The 19,200-nt window shown below is 38.7% G+C and overlaps 2 protein-coding genes across 2 annotated transcripts in view; one reads left to right on the forward strand and one right to left on the reverse strand.

Annotated features, from left to right (window-relative positions):
* The window catches only part of STK39 (serine/threonine kinase 39), a 67,774-nt gene extending 58,283 nt beyond the window's left edge, over positions 1-9,491 (forward strand). Inside the window, exons 16-17 of the mRNA XM_026048371.1 lie at positions 5,486-5,550; positions 8,159-9,491. Coding sequence (XP_025904156.1) covers positions 5,486-5,550; positions 8,159-8,233 — 140 coding nt within the window. The 3' untranslated portion in view covers positions 8,234-9,491. The remainder of the gene's footprint in view (positions 1-5,485; positions 5,551-8,158) is intronic.
* Positions 195-19,200, reverse strand: part of B3GALT1 (beta-1,3-galactosyltransferase 1) — a 71,993-nt gene continuing 52,987 nt past the window's right edge. Inside the window, exon 2 of the transcript XR_003250856.1 lies at positions 195-219. The gene's annotated coding sequence lies outside the window, so the exon portion shown is untranslated. The remainder of the gene's footprint in view (positions 220-19,200) is intronic.

Here is a 19,200-nt window from a genome sequence, read left to right on the forward strand (position 1 = left end):
GCTTGTTGTGACCTTGCAAATGCGTGAAAATGACTGTGCAGTGTGAAATACAAATGCATGTATATATGGCAGTGAACCACTTGCAATCTATGAAACTGCCTCCAGAGTGGGCCTAATGAGTTCAGCCTTTGGAGGAGAGTTGGGCCGGCAGTTGAGTTTCAGGAGTCCCAGTTCCACTGAAATGTGCTCCCACATGCAGGCATCCCGCTTCCCTGAGACCTGTGTGGAGGAAACAGCATTAATTCCAAAATCAGCACATTCCCAAGGTAGTTAATTATGGAGAAATCCACCTATCAAATGAAAATGGCAGAATAAGTGCCTAGAGTAGGGGAGGAAGTAATACTTGAAGAAATTGGGAGGAAAGCTGAAAGATCTCTGCTGCTCTGAGTCTGGCCCACTGAATATAAATGCAAGTGGATGAAGCAGAGCGCTGTGGAAGGTGGTTATTTCTTACAGACTAGGTTTAGGACAGCATTATGTAATCTCACTTCTCACTTATTAAAAGTATTTCTGATTTTCTTGGAGCATATCATTTTCCTGTTGTGTATTTTCTTTTTTTTCTCCTTTTTTCTTGTAATAGAAATTTTGTGCTGGGTTATTGTTTTCTCCTTTCCAAAGTTTTTTTTCCTTCCAAGAGCTTCAGGGCTACCAAGCAGAATGGATTCCAAGCTGTTAAACCTAAACATATAGTCAGAAGGTCTCCATCCATTCTTTTGAAAATGGAAAAGCCCAGGGATCATTATTCTTTAGAGACAGCCACAGAATTGTCATCTCAAACTTCAGATTCTGCTTGTGTCTGTGTTTACAGCAGATGGCCCTGGCTCAGTTGGCTGGGTTGGCATTGTACTGGAAATAGTTCTGCTGTACTTCATATAGCTTTATTTACTGTCTCATTAATTTTAACTTTCCAGAAGTTTTCCCTATTCAGAAGTCATTAGGGCTAGATCTCATGCTGCATTAAGAATTTTTAAGTTACAAGGCACATTAGAGGAGTCATATTAGAGGAGTAAAACATCTATTTGATAGACTCACCCAAGTACAGTTACTCAGGTACATTTACCTGCAATACTTAATACTTATTAATACTTGTAACTGATGTCATCAGCCAAAATTGTCAGAGGGCAAAGATTGTTTTATGTTATATTTTAAATAAATATTCTAAACACCTGGAGCTGTTTGTTTTGTTGGTTTTTTTTACATGTACAATGGCAGTCAGTGCTGTGCATATTTATTTGCTAGTTTTGACCTTTTGTCCTATTGCCTGTTCTGCAGGTGTGGGCACTCACTTTGACAGCTTGGCACCACCATTTGTCTGTGAGCAAAGCCTGCAAAAGAATCAGTATGATTTGTAGTGCATAGACTGATTATCTGTCCTTCAGAAATCTCTTGAAGAAAGCTAAATAGCACCTCATTTATTGTTGCAAACAAGAAGTCTGTTGTGCCTGACTGCTGCTTATGTTTGAAGAGGGTTTTTCCTCCAAGACATGATTTGAAGTACACTCATTTCCTTGAGGTTGTTTTTGGCAAAGGTTTTTCCTAACCACTTGATTTTTTTTCTCCATCTAGATACTTTCTTGTTGATGTTTTTTCTCTGACTTCTGTAGTAGCACAGCCATAGCATCTTGAAAATGCTCTTCTTGCCTGATGCAATCAGTAATTCTGAATGGGGTGAGCAGCAGCAGCAGCTGTGTGGTAAAGGTGTCACAAAACCCCATGTGTAAGAATGTTAGGTTCAGGACAAATCTCTAAAATGAGCTGCTGTTGTTCAGGGGCCTTTGCATACTTTAGTACTGATGTGAAATTTTTAGAAGTAAATATGTAAGAGTGTAGGTCAGTTATATCTAATGCAGCAGATAGCTTAATCTAATTACATTCTAAGTAGGTTTGAATGTTCCACTTCAGAGTATGTTCTGCTCTGCAGTTTTGTAATTCAGAGGATATCTTTACTGTAGTTGAGATGAAATCCAAGACCTTCCAGAGAAATAATTAGAAGTCACTGCATGCTGGCTGTCAAGATGGATTTCCAACTGCTTCGATGGTTTTTGCCGCCTGAGATGCAACTTTACTTCTGAAGGAAAATAAGTGAACTAGAGAAAACATGGGCACTTGCAGTTCTTTGGTGACTGCTTTTTTTCCCTACCTATTAATATCAGGCCCTGAAAGATGGCAGTTATTAGTTGCATCAAACTCTTCAAGCTGGTAGTTGCATCAAACTCTTCAAGCTGGTGCGTAGTGTTGGGCACATCCTTTTGCACCTGCCTATTGCACCTGCACAATAGGTGCAACAGGCACCTATTAGACACCTAATAGGCACCTAAATAGGTGCCTCTTTGCACCTGCACCTACCTAGAAACTCGAGCTCTTGCCAAGGTAAAGAGGGTAATGATCTCCTTACCTGTAAAATATCAACTGCATTTTAAATATTCTCCCTAAATACAGACTTAGGTATCCAGCTTGGCTTGAATTGATGGCTTTGCAGTCTAAGTAAAGATAAGCAAAACAAGCAAGGAGTTACGAAAAGCAGCAAGATACCAACAGGGACTATACATTTTTTTTTCTAGGTAGTTTTGTGCTTACTTCTTTCTTAGTTGATGTTAATTACTAACATTTTTGGATGCTGCATTAAAAAGGGGCCCTTTTGGGGGATTTGCATTCATCATGGCTTGACAGGACAAAATTAATGTCATTATTCTGGCAAGTTCATTTTTGTTGTCATTCAGTAAAGGGCAGAAAATACAGACCTCAGAGTACCAAAGTCACAGATGTGAAACACTAATTTGATGTGAATAGTGCCTGGTATGCAGTACTGGAATTGAAAAAGTATCTTCCTAGGAAACCATATGTGATTCCTCTGGACATGGGCCTATTTAAATGTAAACTTGTATTCTAATGTTATAGAATCTTAGCTAGACTTCTTTTTTATTTTCAAGCAAATGTCTCAACACATCTGACATTATTCCCTTAGATCTTAATCCTCTATTTAATTGTGTCCTACTCTAGTTGTAGGCCATCAGAGAAGTGAAAATAAAGCTTGTTTCTTATGGTTGCTTCAGATATTTATCTGGTGTTGCCTTTTCTAGTAAATTCATAAGTAAAAGCTTTTGGCTTGTGCTCATAATAAAAGTTCAGGACAGGTGAAATAGCCTTTTAATGAGCCCTGTTCCTTTAAAAAAAAAAAAGTTTTCCTTAAGAATTGTGTTCTTTTCTCTTACGATGCTGTGCAAAAACGTAAATACAAATAACTCTTACATTAACTGCTAGCTTGTCTTTTGCTAATTTTTGCTTTGAGAACTCGATTTCTCTTGTTCTTGGTGAAGAATAGGCAAGAAGGGGCTGGATTTTTAAAAATTTTTGTAGCTGATAGTGAAGAGCTCAGTGCTGCCTTGCAGAGGGTGCCAGGTCACTACAGGCCTTACGGATGACAAACAGAAGTGCAAGGAGAGTAGCTCAGAGCCAGGGTCCAGCTGCAGCTCCTCTGATTTTGTAGCACTCCAGCTGGAGATTTTTATTTATTTATTTATAGCATTTTGCTTTATTGGAGCTTTGAATAAGCCAGAAAAGTTCTTGAGACATGTAACCTAAGACATACAAATTTGAAGCGACTCTATCTTGGCTTCAGAAGAAAAGGAGGATGAACTTTCTTTTTTTGTGTACGTGGATGGTTCTGTGTATTACTGTAATGAAAAGTATTGCCTGTGTTTGCGTGTATTTTACCAGGAAGGAGGTATTGCAACAAAATGGATTTGTTGATTGTGAAAATAAATTGTGTGATTAAATTATAAACTCTTTGTGATGACTACAGTGAAGGAGATAATTCATAATGAAGCTTTAAAAAGGGAAGTGCTCTTTAGTATAATTCCTGTAGCTGAATTCATTAAACTGTGAAGGCTAATTTCCTGCTTTGCCAAAAGTCTTCTGTGCAAAATTCATCTCAAGTTTGTTTTTAAACCTTGTTTTAGTTTCAAATAGTCAAATTTATTACAGGTGTAGCAACAATACTCGATGCTATTTTGATGGTGTACATGAGACCCCCAAAATTTTGGTGCGTGTTGAACAGCAGTCGAGGTGACATTGGCCCAAGTGCCGAGCTGAACAGCTTCCCTGGGTGAGAGCAGAGCCTGATTCGTTCTTTGCAATGAGTCATGTAGGGCCAGACGCACTAGTCTGCAGTGAAAAGCACATCACAGCCCTGCCAGGATGAGCAGAGGAAATACGTTTGGTGTCGTCTTGGATTATGCTTCTAACAGCAGGACTTTGAACATGCAAATCAGTTTGCTGCTGTCTATCTTGCCCCTAAGAAGCCTGTAGAAAGTATTTATGGAGAGCATCTGGCTTCTTGTTTCTTTGGTTTATGGTACTTATCTATTCAGTATACTAAGAAATCTCTGCTACTTAATACCTGTTTGTTTCTTTTTAACAACTCAACAGGTCTGCAAGGTGTGGGATCTGCCCCAAGCTGTTGATGACTTGTGTTCCTAAGTCAGCTTTGGATAGAGGCTCTTAATGATTCAATCTGAATTAGTTAGGTCTGGATGTTGTACTGTGCAAAACTGTGGAGCAGATTTAGAAAATCAGTGAAGCCTGAAAACAGCCAAATTTGTTGGTCAAGATTAATGGTAGCAATATTGTAAAAAATAGACCAATTAAAAATGTGAGTTAGGTATTTCACAAAAAAGGAGCTTCTTATTTTCTTCTCTGCTCTCTGTTTTTAGGGAGCAAATAATTTCCTTGCTGTCACTTCTGTTGACAGTATACAGCTTATTTCTCTGGACATTGTGGCCCTGCAGATTTAGCTAAACTGTCATTATAGTCATCTCACAAATCCAGTCACAGTTACTGAGAGAATAACTTGAAGATCGACTTTCCCAGTCGCATCACTTTTATTTTTGCTGATTTTTATGCTGGTTCAGTGTGCTGTAACGATCACTGATTCTCTGTGTTGGTTCTTTTGCCAGCCTAGAAAAGGGGCAGAAGCACAAACACGTGTCCAGAAAAGACAGAGAATAAGGAGAGGGGCAGCGAGCTCAGCCTTCTCCTGGACACTCCTCCTTGCCGTGCCCCTGGAATAGCAAAAACAATATAAAGCATGATGGCCATGGTCCTGCTCCTCACATGTTTCTGCTCCTTTGCTTGCATGACTGTAGCAGAATGAGCCAATTTAGGGAATGGCCTAGGTTGAAAACTGGGTTGAAAACAGTTTTATTTTTGCTGTCACTTGGTTTTCAGGCAGATGTTCCTGAGCTAGTTCACATATTCCCACAGCGTCAATGCCAGCAGAGGGAGGAGGCAGGATCATGGCAATCTGTCCCTCCCTCGCCCCACTGAGTTTCAGACCATAGCTAGAGAGCAACTAAATGATTCAAGTTGTATTTTACAGTTATGTATGTGTGTGAAACAAATTAGATAATCTGACCTGAATCTGAGACTTGAAGCCATGAAGAATGCGGTTTAATGTGAATCATTTTTTTCATATTTTGTTTTATAGTTGCTGCTAACTTACAGAAGATAGTAGATGATCCTAAGGCCTTGAAAACATTGACATTTAAGTTGGTAAGTAAAAGCTTCTAAGTAATGGGTAATGAAGTAAATACAGCTTCAGAAACAGAAGTGTTTCCTGACTAAAGTTAGGCACCGAAAAACAGCCTACCATGCTAAATCTTTTAAAAATATATCAATTATGGTATGCAAACCGCCTGGTAGAAAATTGAAAACTATTCCTTGCTTTCTCCACGTCAGTTGAAAAACATCACAAGAAACCACTCTTCTTGAATATTTGAGCTTGTGATGCTTGAACAAAGCCTTCTATCTGTAACAGTATCTCTTCTGATTCCCTGAGGTTAAGAGCATCAGTATGATCATGCTGTTTCCCATTCTCTCCCTGCTTATCTAATATTTTTTTAATCTGTTGCATGATATCAGCCACAATCAAAGTTGTTGAAAATAATTAAGTAGAAGGGAAATTTAATGGAACTTCTGGGTTTTGTAGGGAGGAAAGAAAGATAATTTTAGAGAAAGTTTGCACATGAACTTTCATATGAGTCAGAGAAATGGAATGGTGAATGTGTTAACTGTCTAAGAGATGTTTTCAAAATTCGTGAATTATGATTGAGACCCATCAGTTGCGAGACAGCAGTCTGTAGAAAAGACAACTTCATTAATTTTAGCATTCACAGTACTGACTTTAGTATGGACCAAATAAACTGCTGATTTGTTCTGGGAGAGAGCTGTGCAAGATAGTCTTTTAGATATATACTGCAAAGAGGTATTTTTAAATTATCTAGAAGTTCTTGAAAGGAATCATGGGATAATTTAGTTTGATAAGGAGATTGTCTGACTCTTATTTTGCATAGTCTTCCTGTCTCCTCAAGTGTTTTGGTAGGTAACATTTGCTGAGGTTCATTTTTAATCTAAGTTTCTTCCTTGTACTTCTAAGCTAGGTTTCCTGCATTAGTTCCCTACCTTCTTGGGGGAAAAAAATATTAAAAAAAAAAAAATCATGAAAAGTATCCTTATTTATTCTTATCCTTAGATTCATTTAATGTGTATTCTGTTGTTTGCTTCTATGTTACTCAATAGGGTTGCTAAATAAATTGTTTCTTAGGGGAATCTCTTATCTTTCTATTTGTTCTCCTGATTTTTCATTACCTCTTAGCAAGCTCTTGTGGAATTTGAGAGCACTTGTATGCAACTTGATTAAAACACATTTCATCGGTAAATATTTCATGGTGATTCGAAGTGTATATGTAGCTGATTTTGTATCCATTCAGAGAGTTCATCTGAAAAGCATTCTCTAATCTAGGTTTATTTACTATTATTTCTATGCAGTAAATCAGTTTCACAGTACTTGCAGATTGCTTCTCATGTCTGAATGCATGTGATTTTAAAGTTTAATCCTCTCCTTTCACATTTTTTTACCAGTACATGTTTATTCTTAAAATTGTTGTACTATAGAATTATATAGCGTTAAACATCGTTTAGTTGTCTTGGCTAATACAGAAAGATGGTGTGTCTGCAGTATCCACATGTACATATTCTGGAAGGCAGTTGCAATAATGCACAAGTGATCTTGGTAATAGTTGAGGAAATGCATTGTATATTGTGTAGGATAATTTGTATTTTAAGACTATTTTTTCTTAAGTTTGAGAAAATGACAAAGAAAAGGTAAGAGGTTCCAGGGTACATTATGTATTAGACAATATTTATTGGTAAGGAAGGCATTTAAAAAATCTAGATTGATCTAGATTTTTGATCTATCATGCTTGATTGATCTAGCATGGCTTTGAGGGAGGCATTGATAGCTAGGTAGAACGAAGAGTGATGATAATAGTAACTTTTTTTTTTATCATGGTATTTTAAGTACAGAATTCCAACTCCATTTATTTAGTAAATTCCCAATCTAATAAGCACTGAAATATCTTAATAGTAACAAATGGTAATGGGCTCAGATGGTTAATTTGCTGTTTTAGTGGAATATGACCTGTAAAATACTCTGCTCTGAACAGAGGACCTGTTCTCTATATGTGATAAAAGTAAGCATGAAACAGAAGTAGCCTCCTGTAGTGCTTTTACAAGTAGCAAGTAAGTTTATTTTTGCTCATGAAGAAAACAGTAAATGTCATTGTGCATATTTTGTGGGCATGATCTGGGAGATGTTTTTCTGATTTCTGCTTATAGGCATGTCAGGCTTTCAACTGCAATAAATGCAATTGAACACAGTACAAATTGTGCCAGTTGGTACTGCAGCAGACTTCATTAAAGAATTTCAGCTACACAATCTGAAGTATTAAATGGTACTGTCAAAGGGAAGGCATCTTTTTGAAAATATTATTGTTTACTCTTTACAGACTGCTTCAGTCTCAAAAATTCAGTGGATCGATCAACAGATTTAAAAGTTGTATTATGAGTCTTTGCAGAGATTTAGTTGTTTGCACAGTGGTAAAAGAATCTGTACATGTTGGGTTAGTCACTGTTCACAAGTGAAAACAGCATGGTTACACGAAGAAGCAAGTTTGGCTGAAGCTTGGAGAGTTTGAGGCTTTAAAAGTTCTCCTTCAGCTAAACTGTTTGCTAACTAAGCAATGTGGAGAAAATTTGTAGCCTGGCTGTCAAATCCTCCTTTTTAACATGATGCACTAAATGTTTCTGTTTGTATTTGCAGGCCTCTGGCTGTGATGGCACTGAGATTCCTGATGAAGTGAAGCTGATTGGGTTTGCTCAGTTAAGTGTCAGCTGATGACACTTGACCCCAAGCTGAATTGTGAGAGTGCGAAGAGGCCGGCTTAGACGCAAAGGAAAATTAAAGCACCACACACTGAGTTCTGCTTCGTTCTCTAGCAATTCACAAAGTCAGAACAAGCAAAGCCCACAGCTACACCGCTGCTGCTAACATTCAAAATGCTACTAAATGTCTCTTAGCAGTTGATTTGGATTCCCCCTAAGTGAGAAGCCTATGGAAATGCGCTCAGGTGGCTGTATTTATTGGTTACAAAAGGAATTTTCTATCAAGCTTACTTCTTCTTTCATAAACTTTGAGTGATACAATTTTACCTGTACTTGTGGTTGGTAATACTGCCTCTGTTCTGTTGCATTTAGAAATTTCCATAAATATAAAAGTTAATTATTAGCTAAACTTGAATTCTAGTTTCAAAACTGTGAATTTTATTTTTCAAATATTTATGCATTACACATCTTACCTAAAGGAAAATGATTAGACTTGATTATGTGCTATTGGCAGTTGATCTCCAATTATTTAAAAGAAAAAAATTAAAGTGTATCCTAGATATACTTGGTAACATAGTGTGGGGTTTTTTTTTTCTCCTTGAATTAGTCAACTAGGTGTTAGCAAGCTCTTGCTGGGTATGTGTCTTAAACAATCCACAAAATGATTGTCAAGGGTGTGGGAGGTGCCTTGCAGACATTAATGTTTCTAAGAATGTGCCTGAGGCTGCTTAAATCCAGAATATTCTCCATTTTCTACATGTACCATATATATGGGACTATATAGCTATCAGAATAAAGAAGAGATGTACAGAAGTAAAAATGTTTGAGGAGTTGGAGGTAAATTATGCTTTATTGGGGAATCTATGAGCTAGAACTGCTATAAAATGTTGTCCTTAAGGTAGCCTGCTCACTGTGCCCATCTTTGATTTGACCTACCCTGAAGGGATAGAAATGGATTTTGTACTAGTGTGATAAAACTTGAACAGAACTGAAGCTTTACTTGAAATTCTGCAAAATACCAAGGTTGTGTGAAAATAATAGGGCTTTGTGCAATGATGGAGTAAAACTCTGTTACGAAGAAACCACTTTGGACCCAAGTAGTCTTATGCTTAACCTGTGATGTAGGTGTTACGAAGCTAGCAAGCTTTAGAAAGATTCTCAAATTTGGAGACGTACTTGTAGGACATTACAACTTAAACTACTTCCTAGCTAATTCTAGATAAAGGGCAGCTCTTTAATGTACTGAAAACAGCAAATATATATTATTATGAGAAGTTATTTATAATGCCTTGTCATAATTGTTGAGGTGTTCTAGAGCCATTTGCATACAACTCAATGTAATTTCATTCCATTCTATTGTTTACATGATGATTATTCAAAGATGACTGCAAAGGTTAAAAAAAATAAATGTGTATTGCACAACCAGATTTGTATTCTGAATTTCCATATGCTGCATGCAAGCCAGAGTGGCACTGTCTTGCTGGAGTTTAGTGAAAATGGCACCGACTGAGAGGAGCAAGTTCTGTGGAGTTTGGGGAGGAGGGAGATGATGGTTTGCTGGCTCCCCACAGAGAGTTTTCTTTACCACTCACACTCCAGTGGGTTGTGTAGGAGCACTTTTAAAGCTCCGCTGAGGTGTTTGTACTTTAAGGCTGTTTATACTTTTAAGTTTAAGGTGTTTATACTCTGTGCCTGGACTGCTGCAGCCTCTCGCTTTGGGGCGGGGGCAATAACGGCTCCCGGGCGGCCGTTGGTGCCGCGGGGTGAGCGCGCGCAGGCGCGAGGTCCCGCCCCGGCGCCGCCCGGCCAGAGCCGGCTCGGTCCGGCGCCGCGCGGCCCCGCCTGCCTCGTGCGCGCGAGGAGCAGCGGGGCGGCCGGGGAGTGGAGGGCGGCGGCCGCCATTGGGGCCCGGACGGGTACGTGTCTGAAGTGGGGAGCAGGTTACCATGCGGCAGGGCTCAGGATGCATTAGCAATTCCTGTGGAGTAAATAGAAAGGTACCTTAAACCTCTATCTTCTAGTGAAACAGTTGGCAACCTGCAATTATCAATGGTGGGGTGCACGTTTGGGTTGGGTTGCTGAGCAGGGCCCAAAGAGCTGGGCTCAAGGCAAGCGCCTGTGCAGCCTTTGGGTGCCTCCTGTATGCCTGGATAATACAGAACCTGAGCTTTAATTGATGCAGTCAACAGTGCTGTGCCAAGGTACAACTGAAGCAGCTGTTGTTCTCTTCTAGTTTGATGCAGAAATATGGAAATGCTACGGTGATTTTCCTTGGTTCATTGAGACAGCAAATTCATGCAGCAGTGTTCTTGATCACAGCTGTGTTGGTGCTGTGAGGTTGCGAGTTGTTTTTAACCTTGTTTTTCTGCTGCCACTAGGATGTTAGAAATAAATCCTATGTAAGCAAAATGAGTTCAGAAGGAAGATGCTGCGAGCTAAAATGTGTTGCTAAAGCTTTACAGCCTATTAATGCAAAGTTCATAAAGTAGATTCTACTCACAACTTTGAACAGACAGATGAGGAAAATAAAATAAAAAATACATGGTAAGTTGTAAAAGGAAGTACTGTGTAAGTGATGAGTAAGAGTAGAAGTAGACACCAAATCCAAAAAAAAAACCAAAAAATCAAATGAGTTTGCTTTTTTAATACATTCTTACATTCTCTGAGAATAACAAAGGGAAAAATGGTAGCTATTGAGTTCATCATGTTTATAGAAAGAGGATATAAGAGGCAGATACACTTTTTCATTTATATGATGCAAATGGCTCCAAAGCAGTTGTGTGCGTGTTATGAGCAGTTGTGTGCGTGTTGCTGGACAGCAGGTTTTGTCTGATGGTGAGTAGAGCACCTGCAGTTCTCTAGGAAGGAGATGTCTTAACTAACTGGGTGAAATTTGGAACAGGTGAGCTGCTGTTTCTGTGGCCAGGCAAACAGAGCTTAATCAGTTCCACAGTTTGTGCAGCAATGGCTCTATGCTGCCTCCTGCAACGGGGCATTTGCAGGCTTTGTGGAGCCAGACATTTCACTGCTTTCTGCCTGTCTTGAAGGTTGCAGCGCTTTGTGGACTAGGATGAAAGCTGAAAATGAGAAATAAATCACTAGTTGATCATGACTTTCAATCTATTAGAGAAGTCTATTATGAATATACAACCTTACATAAAACCAGGTCTGGAGAATAACTGGTCTGTATGTGTGTGGAGGAGTGGGACGGAAATGGTATTTTCAACCTTTTATTTTCTGAAATTCCAGCAAGGGCACTGGGCCAAGAAAGCTACCTCCCAATTTCTAGTCATTCATGCTTTTCATGCAATGAAAATAGTAAGATGTAGGGTCTATTTGCTCCGGTAAGTGCTGACCTCAGTGCAACACGTTACCAGCGTGTCCAGAGAATTGCATTCAAGCTGTAATGCAACTAAATATAGCTAATGGTAATTATTTCTGTTTTCTAGAAATACTGTCCCAAATGTTAATGTTATTTCCTGTAAAGAGCTGTCTGCCTCAGAGCACACTTTTACTTTATGCTTCAGATTTATGCTTGGGATTGGGGTTGAAACGGGGGCGATGCCAAATAGGTAATGATGCTGAATTTTCCACAATCCCTTTGAGATTGAAACTTTCTCAGCTTTATGTAATGTAAAATCATCAATTTGTGGGCTTCTGAAGCATCCCTATAGAATCTCATCATGTACTACTGTTTCAGATGTTTTTAAACACCGCTGTTTTCCTGTGAGGGAGAACACAGAATGCAGATTGCATGCCTCTCCCTTAAGTTTTTCTTAATCAGAGATTTGTTTTCCTTTTTGCTACCTACCTCCACATAATGATGTTGCTGAGATTGGCCTGTGCCTGAAATCAATTAGCTATGATGATGAGTCTGACACAGACCTAAAACACTGCTAATTGAGTACATTGAAAATGCAGATTTTGTTTAGCAGGGAGCAGAGGATGCTTTTTTTATAACCCCTCTAGTGTTTTTCAAAGCAGCAGAAAATGAGACCTTGTTGATAACGAGTAACGGTTGATACGGTTTTCTCTGATCAATTGCAAAATAACTTTATTCAGTCAATTGTTCATGGTGCTTTCACTGCATCAGGTGGGCAGTCTTTCTGCTCTCTTGCGGTGTAGTCATGCCTGTACATGCACCGAGAATGCTAATTACTTGAAAATGCCAAGCTGGGAAAGCAACAGGAGCCTGCATCTTCAAGTTCCCTCTGCATGCTCTACTAATGAGCTGATGGAGCAGCTGCATTTGTTCAAACCATGAAAGCACTAACAAAGTCTGTTTTACTTGCTTTTCATTGCACAATGGCCCAACTGATTAAATATCCAGACATAATAGTTGAGCATTGTGACATTTTAGTGATTCATTTTCTCACTATGAATAACCATAATGCTACTGTGCACATAAAATAGCAGTTTTATAGCTGCTTTATGGTCATTAGATTGGTGCTTGTCAAGCTGCTTGCGTAGCTGTTGTGATCCGAGATGTTCAGCTGAACCTCTTTGGGAAGTTCTTTGCTTCTCAGTAATGTTCTAGCTATGGGCAAATCAATGAACAGAGTTACAGGGGCTTAGAGTGTATGGACAGAAGCAGAAACATTTAACTTTTGCTGCATAAACCAATAGGGAGGCAGTTTTGTCTTTCTTAAGACATAAATATTTTGTATCTAATTTCAAATATGAATGTGAAGGCTGTACTTTTTTATTGTCTCAGTAAGGTGTAGGAAATCATTTATGCAGCTAGATACGTTTATTTAGAGGAACACTTAAGAGAAATAGAACTGGAGTGGAAAATAGATGTCTTACATCCCTTTTTTCCCTGTGTAGGTACAAGTTTTATGAGTTTTTGAAAAAATGACATATCCTTCAAATATGGAAATCTGTCATTTGATTTTTTTTTGTCTGTGTAATAATTTATATTCATTAGGGAGAAGTGCTATTAATGCAGCACAGGAGTCCTGGACTTCCTTATCTTTTATCTTAGATATCTTGTCTAGTTTTGTCGTGTTTACTGTATGCGTGATTTCATTACAGATATTGCAGGGTATTTACTAGACCTTACAGATTCATTATTGTGCCTTTTGAGGATCCCTGAAGGCTTCTCCAAAGTAAAAGATCTTAAGTTTATTATTGATAACGCAAGTGTCTTTTTTTCGGATAAAGGTAGTAGATGTAGTTACCATCTAACAGCAATTATAAATTGTCAACCTAAAGGACCAGTGTGTGTCCAGTGGCTTTGAAGAGTTGCATTCTGTGCTTCTCAGAAGCACTTAGGATACAAAATAGAGAAAAATAAATTATTTCTCTATTGCAAAGCTTTCCTGTGAGCTGGGAAACATGCTCTGTAATGCTAAATTCGTGTGCCTCTGTAAGACACTTCTGTGATTTCAAAGCTTAGAGAGGTTTTATTTATTTATTTATTTTTCCCTGACATGTTCTGTCATTAAAAAAAAAAAAAACTGAGGCTGATGTACTTTGATGTGAGAGTCTGTGTCTGTACTGTTCCATGATGTAAAGGGCAAGGGAAGCTTTGAAGGCTGTTACCAGAAAAGCTCTTTAGGTCTTTGGGGGTTACCGTCTTCTCCAGTATGTCAAAGATGTTTGAGAGACCTGGGAACTCCATTGTTATTATTTTAACTGCAGCCTGTCAGTATTAAGGCTGCTAAAAAGGCTCCTGTGTGTCACAACCTTAGTTGTTCTCTTTAGCAGTCTTGCAGTGAATGTGCCTTTCATTGTATGAGTGTCCAAGAAGAAAATCAGCAATAACTGTTCTGATGGAGAAAAGTAACTATTTTCTATTCCTGTATACAATAAGAATGGGCTTTGTACTTAGACCAATAAATGTACTCGACAGTTTTCTAGGTTGTGCCACCTAATGCAAGATGTGCCACTTTGAAAGAAAAAAAAATTAATTCTGGTCATGACTGTGAGTTTGCATAAGGTTAACACTGAGGAAAAATGTAACAAATAAATCATTAGAGTCATTACACTGGGAACTTGGAACTCACAATATCTCCAAAAACTGGAGAGTCTTGTTGACCTCAGTATCTTTTTTTTTCATATTAGAGCCCCTCTGATTAAAACAAACTAAACAAACTGACTTTACTGGAGCATTTACACTGTATTACAGGAATAGGAGGAGACTGGAGCGAAACACCTTAAGAGTATATAATCCCGAAGGAAGGACCATTATTGAAATCTCAGCCCTATGAATTATAAATTAATAATATTTTATAGTAACTTTGGTGGGACTAAAATTTCATTTCTGATCTCGATTTGTTGGTTATGAGCTCCTTGGTTTACTCCTGGGGCTATAAAATGAAAAAGGATCCAATCGTGATTAGAGAATAGATGTGATTGGAAGGGAAGGTGATTATGGAAATCTCCCTGAAGTCTTTCACCCTGCTTGTGTTGCAAGCTTTTCCTATGTGTAATAGCGTAGCAGAGCCAACCAGGCAGAAAATGGTACCAGAAAGAAAGACTTTTCTGGTTGTTGCAGATTAAGTTCATTGCTAACCCCGTAATCCAGTCTGTTGGATGGGGCACAATCAAGTCATCCGTAAACCTGATGCTTCACAAAAGGTGTAATGGGTGAGGAAACCTTTGCGCTTGTGCTTTGCTTGATACACTTTTGCAGATGATACTCAGAAATGTAACACCAGACCCTTGGTTGAAAGCTATTAAGCTGTGGTTTAGTATTACAAGAATTACTATAGTTCCATGAAACTGCCTTGTACGTTTAAACATATAGTAGTGTTTGTTTGATTTATGAAGCCTATAAGTGCCCGGATCTCCAAGGTCTGCTGTGTTTAATAGTAGGGTTTAAATTGGTTTGTTGTTAAATTGGTTTGAAGCAGGGCTGTGTACATGCAGATGAATTTAAAATCTTATATGCTCTTTCTCATATTTTCTATCATTGTATTCAGTTGTCAGCGTAGTCAAGCAGCATCTTTCACATAGACAAACATTTTCATTTTTATTGCAATATCTGCGTGTAATGCTTTGTAGCAAGTCTACCTGTAGTTGTTTCGGTTCATAAATTAGTGAGGCTAGCGCATTACCTAAAACAATTTATGGGGCGTAAGCAAATGTAACAGTTTTATGCTAACAGTTAACAGTACTAAAGTCAACTTAGTGTCCTTCCCATTCCATGATAACCAAAGGCCTTAAATTACCTTTGGAAGATCACCCCAATGACCTTGTGGCAAATCAATTTTCATGCCAATATAAATTGAAGACAGCTGTTGGATGCAAAGAATTAAACCAAACTGAATTAAAATTCAGTTTCAGTCCAAGAAAGTAAACTGATTTGGTTTTTTAATTCACAAATGTAATACAGTTAAATGCACACTTGCAGTGTTAAAGAATAGTGGTGGCATCTTGCTGACTGCAAAATTGGCATCCTGAAAGTTTTGATTTGATGAGCTTACATCCATGCCTTGGAGCATGCAGGTAGTATGTGCTCAAATGCAGCTGAAGCATAGAATGTTCTTTATTCTGAGATAAATTTCTGACTGTTTATTAAAAACACAGGCTGTATTTTGCTGCATATGCTAGGCATCTTCGGGGTTACCAGTAATTTGATATACCTGTATCTTGCTAGTGTACCTGTCCTGTGGCTGCTGCTTATCTAATAAGAGTGGCAACTCCTGCATGTTGGTTGTGAGATTCTTTTTTATGAATTTATTCTAATTTCTGCCAAGGCACTGAACATAGAAGTAATTTATAACTTGATATTCTGTAATTCATATGTCTCAGTAGGTTTATTTGTGGTTTTTCTGCGCCTGGAGTATTGGGTGCAGTTCTGGGCTCTCCGATACAAGATGGACATGAAACTTCTAGAGAGGGTCCAGCATAGAGCAATAAAGATGATTAAGGGACCAGAGCATCTCTCATATGAGGAAAGACTAAGTGAGCTGGGCCTGTTTAGCCTGGAGAAGAGTGGGAGAGGATTTTCTAAACATGTGCAGATACCTGAGAAGGGAATGTAAAGAGGATGGAGCCAAATTCTTCTCAGTGGTGACCAGTTACAGAACAATGGGTAATGAGTAGAAATTAAAACACAAAGTTCCATCTCCATATGAGGAAGAACTTCTTTCCTGTGAGGGTAACAGAGCCCTGGAACAGGCTGCTGGGAGAGGCTGTGGAGTCTCCTTTTCTGAAGATCTTCAAAACCTGCCTGGTTGGCACCCTGTGCCATGTGCTCTTGTACACTTCAGGGTAGCTCTGAAGCCTTTCAGCAGGACTCACAAGCTTGGTCACTGCAGAGCACAGGTGGAGCGAGCTTACATAAACACGGAGTGCGTGCACAGTAACCTCCTGGGCACCTTCGAAACCTCGCCTCTATGTGCTATTTATAACTCAGCCTGTGCTCACAATTTATGCAGTCAAGAGGAAAGCATTCTGTAGAGGAAGGTGACTAGCACAGCATTGCTGTTAGTGACAGTGTATTTTCCTATATTGTGCTGTTCCTGTAAATTGTACCTGAAAGCAAATACCTCAGCTCAGATTCTCTCTTCCCGTGTTTTAGTGCAAGTCTCTTGCAGGTTCATTTATTTCTTGCTTTTAGAGCTTGCTCTGACTTACATGTCTATAAGAAGCTAAGGATGAGGGCTGAGTTGCTGATAAAGTATTTAATCCATCCTGCAGATATACAAATACCTCTGCTCTGCCTCTTTGCTGTTCGTTTATATGCTGCACATACCTCTTATCTAGAAAATACACAGTATCAATTTCTAAAACACATACAAACAAAAAAAGCTGCCTCACTTACTGATTTCATTTTACAGTCATGTTTAAACTTTTCAAAATCACATAAATGTTCAACTCTCCAAGGTTGATTTTGCATTCTCAAATTTTATATATATTTATATATATGCAAATATAAAAATATCTGTGTGAACCTTGCAGAAACTTTTTTTACTCTGTTCTTAAATTCTGATTTCTTAGAGGAAATCCCTCCTCAGGAGGTCCTTGCATCACAGCACTTGATTTGCCTGGGAGAGAGGAGAGTTCTCAAACAGCCCCTTGCTGTCTCCTCTTCCCCTTCCACTGCAGCCATTCCATTCTGTGACTGATTCATTGAGATTAATTAGGTAATCTATGACATAGTTTTCTAGCTTTCCAGCATGTCCCATTCTGGTTATTTTGGAGCTATCCACTCTACTGTCTTTAGAGGCTGGTCTAGAGGTGGTGGAAGTGTTCATTTCGGGAAACCATTTCTACTGCAAGATTTCTCACAACTTTCTGAGAGTCAGTATTCTGTTTGAGTCGGTGCAGCTGCACTGTATTTAAATGTTCTGTAGTACAAATTCTGCCAAAAGCCGGTCCTGCTTTAGGAGCTTCCATAGAGGATTGAATGGTTGGTATATACGTAGAGCACTTTGGCTTCGCTTTTTGCCTGTGAACTTGCATTTTTTGTTCAGCCCTGGACTCTGTGTGTCTTTTCAGTGGTGGACAGCAATAGAACTAGAGGAAACGGCTGCAAGCTGAGGCACCAAAAGTTCCACAGGAACTTAAGGAAACATTTCTTGACAGTGAGGGTGACAGAGCCCTGGAACAGGGTGCCCAGAGAGGTTGTGGAGTCTCCTTCTCTGGAGATCTTTAAAACTGCCTTGGATGTAGCCCTGTGCCACGTGCTCTTGGTGACCCTGTGTGAGCAGGGCAGTTGGACCTCTGAGGTCCCTTCCAACCTTAAGCATTCTGTGATTCTATGATTGAGCAAGATACAGAATGGTACCTATATAAATTCTATTTTAATGTTCTGGCAGGTGAAGCTACAAGTAGGTTTTCTGTGTGCACCACTTAATAGTAACAGTTTCTTTCGGTTGTGTATGTTCTTTCAAAGTGAAATGAGGGACCATGGCTAAAAAGAATGTATATATTCTAAACTGAAGTAAGATATAATAATTCTAATGATAACACAGTACCTTCAGGAAATGGAACACATGGTTATAGTTAAATTAAGTCTCTGTTATAATTTAAATTCAGTATATCAAATACATATCTTTGGCTTAAATGCACAGTTGGAACTGAATTTATTGGAAAGTGTTAGAGGAATGAGTTGCAGAAAGGAGACTGCATGCTACTCTGTGCCCCTCAAATATGATGCATTTCTTCATTCTGTGGGGACTGTAACATATTTATTTGTGGAACTACACTTCTTATAGTTCTTCAAAAACCATTAAGATAAATCTGTTGCCAGTTATGTGAGGATGTCTTCCAGACAGGTGAAATGCCATGAATGAAGCTGCTTACCGGTACCATTGTGATTTACAGCTCAGATCAAGTACTGTGCATCTCTGCATTAACATCAAATCGAGAGTCAAGTTGTGCATTGGACACAGTGCTGTACCTGAACTTTCAGAACACAAATACGTTTTTCTAAACAAATGCAACAGGTGACAAAAGTACTTGTGTCACTTCTATTAAACTACTTGTGTCACTCCTATTAAAATTTCTGGAGCCTAGTTTTAAAATTTTGTGAGCTACCATAGGTTTTTCTGTGTACTTATATATAAGGCTTCCTTGGAGCAATTTCACTGACTCTTTCCCCTGTTTCGGTTATTTTCCAGAAGCTGATAGATCACCCGTATTAGAAAGGAGGCTATGTCATCTAGGCTGCAGTGATTCCATAGCAATTTTAAACTTTGTACAATCTCATTCACACCCTTTCTTAAAGGACATGACTGTCTTTCTGCTCTCCCCTTGTTTCTCTCTGTTCATTAGTGCTATATTTAGATTTAGGATATAAACTGTTAGTATTGGTAGCATCTTGATGAATTAGTCTGTTAGACATTATTCGTTTGAAAGTCTATATTTTCCATTTAATGTAATGATTAATCTCAATCTATGACCTTTATTTTCTTTCCAGTGCTACAGAGCTTTAGTCCCCTTTCTGACAGGGCATTTGCTGTAAGCTGTCAATGTTGGTAGGCAGCATAGAAAAACTTCATGAATCTATTGAATCAACCAAAAATA

This window comes from Nothoprocta perdicaria, unplaced genomic scaffold, assembly GCF_003342845.1.
Source record: "Nothoprocta perdicaria isolate Ctin4 unplaced genomic scaffold, notPer1 scaffold_0, whole genome shotgun sequence".
Taxonomy (NCBI): Eukaryota; Metazoa; Chordata; class Aves; order Tinamiformes; family Tinamidae; genus Nothoprocta; species Nothoprocta perdicaria.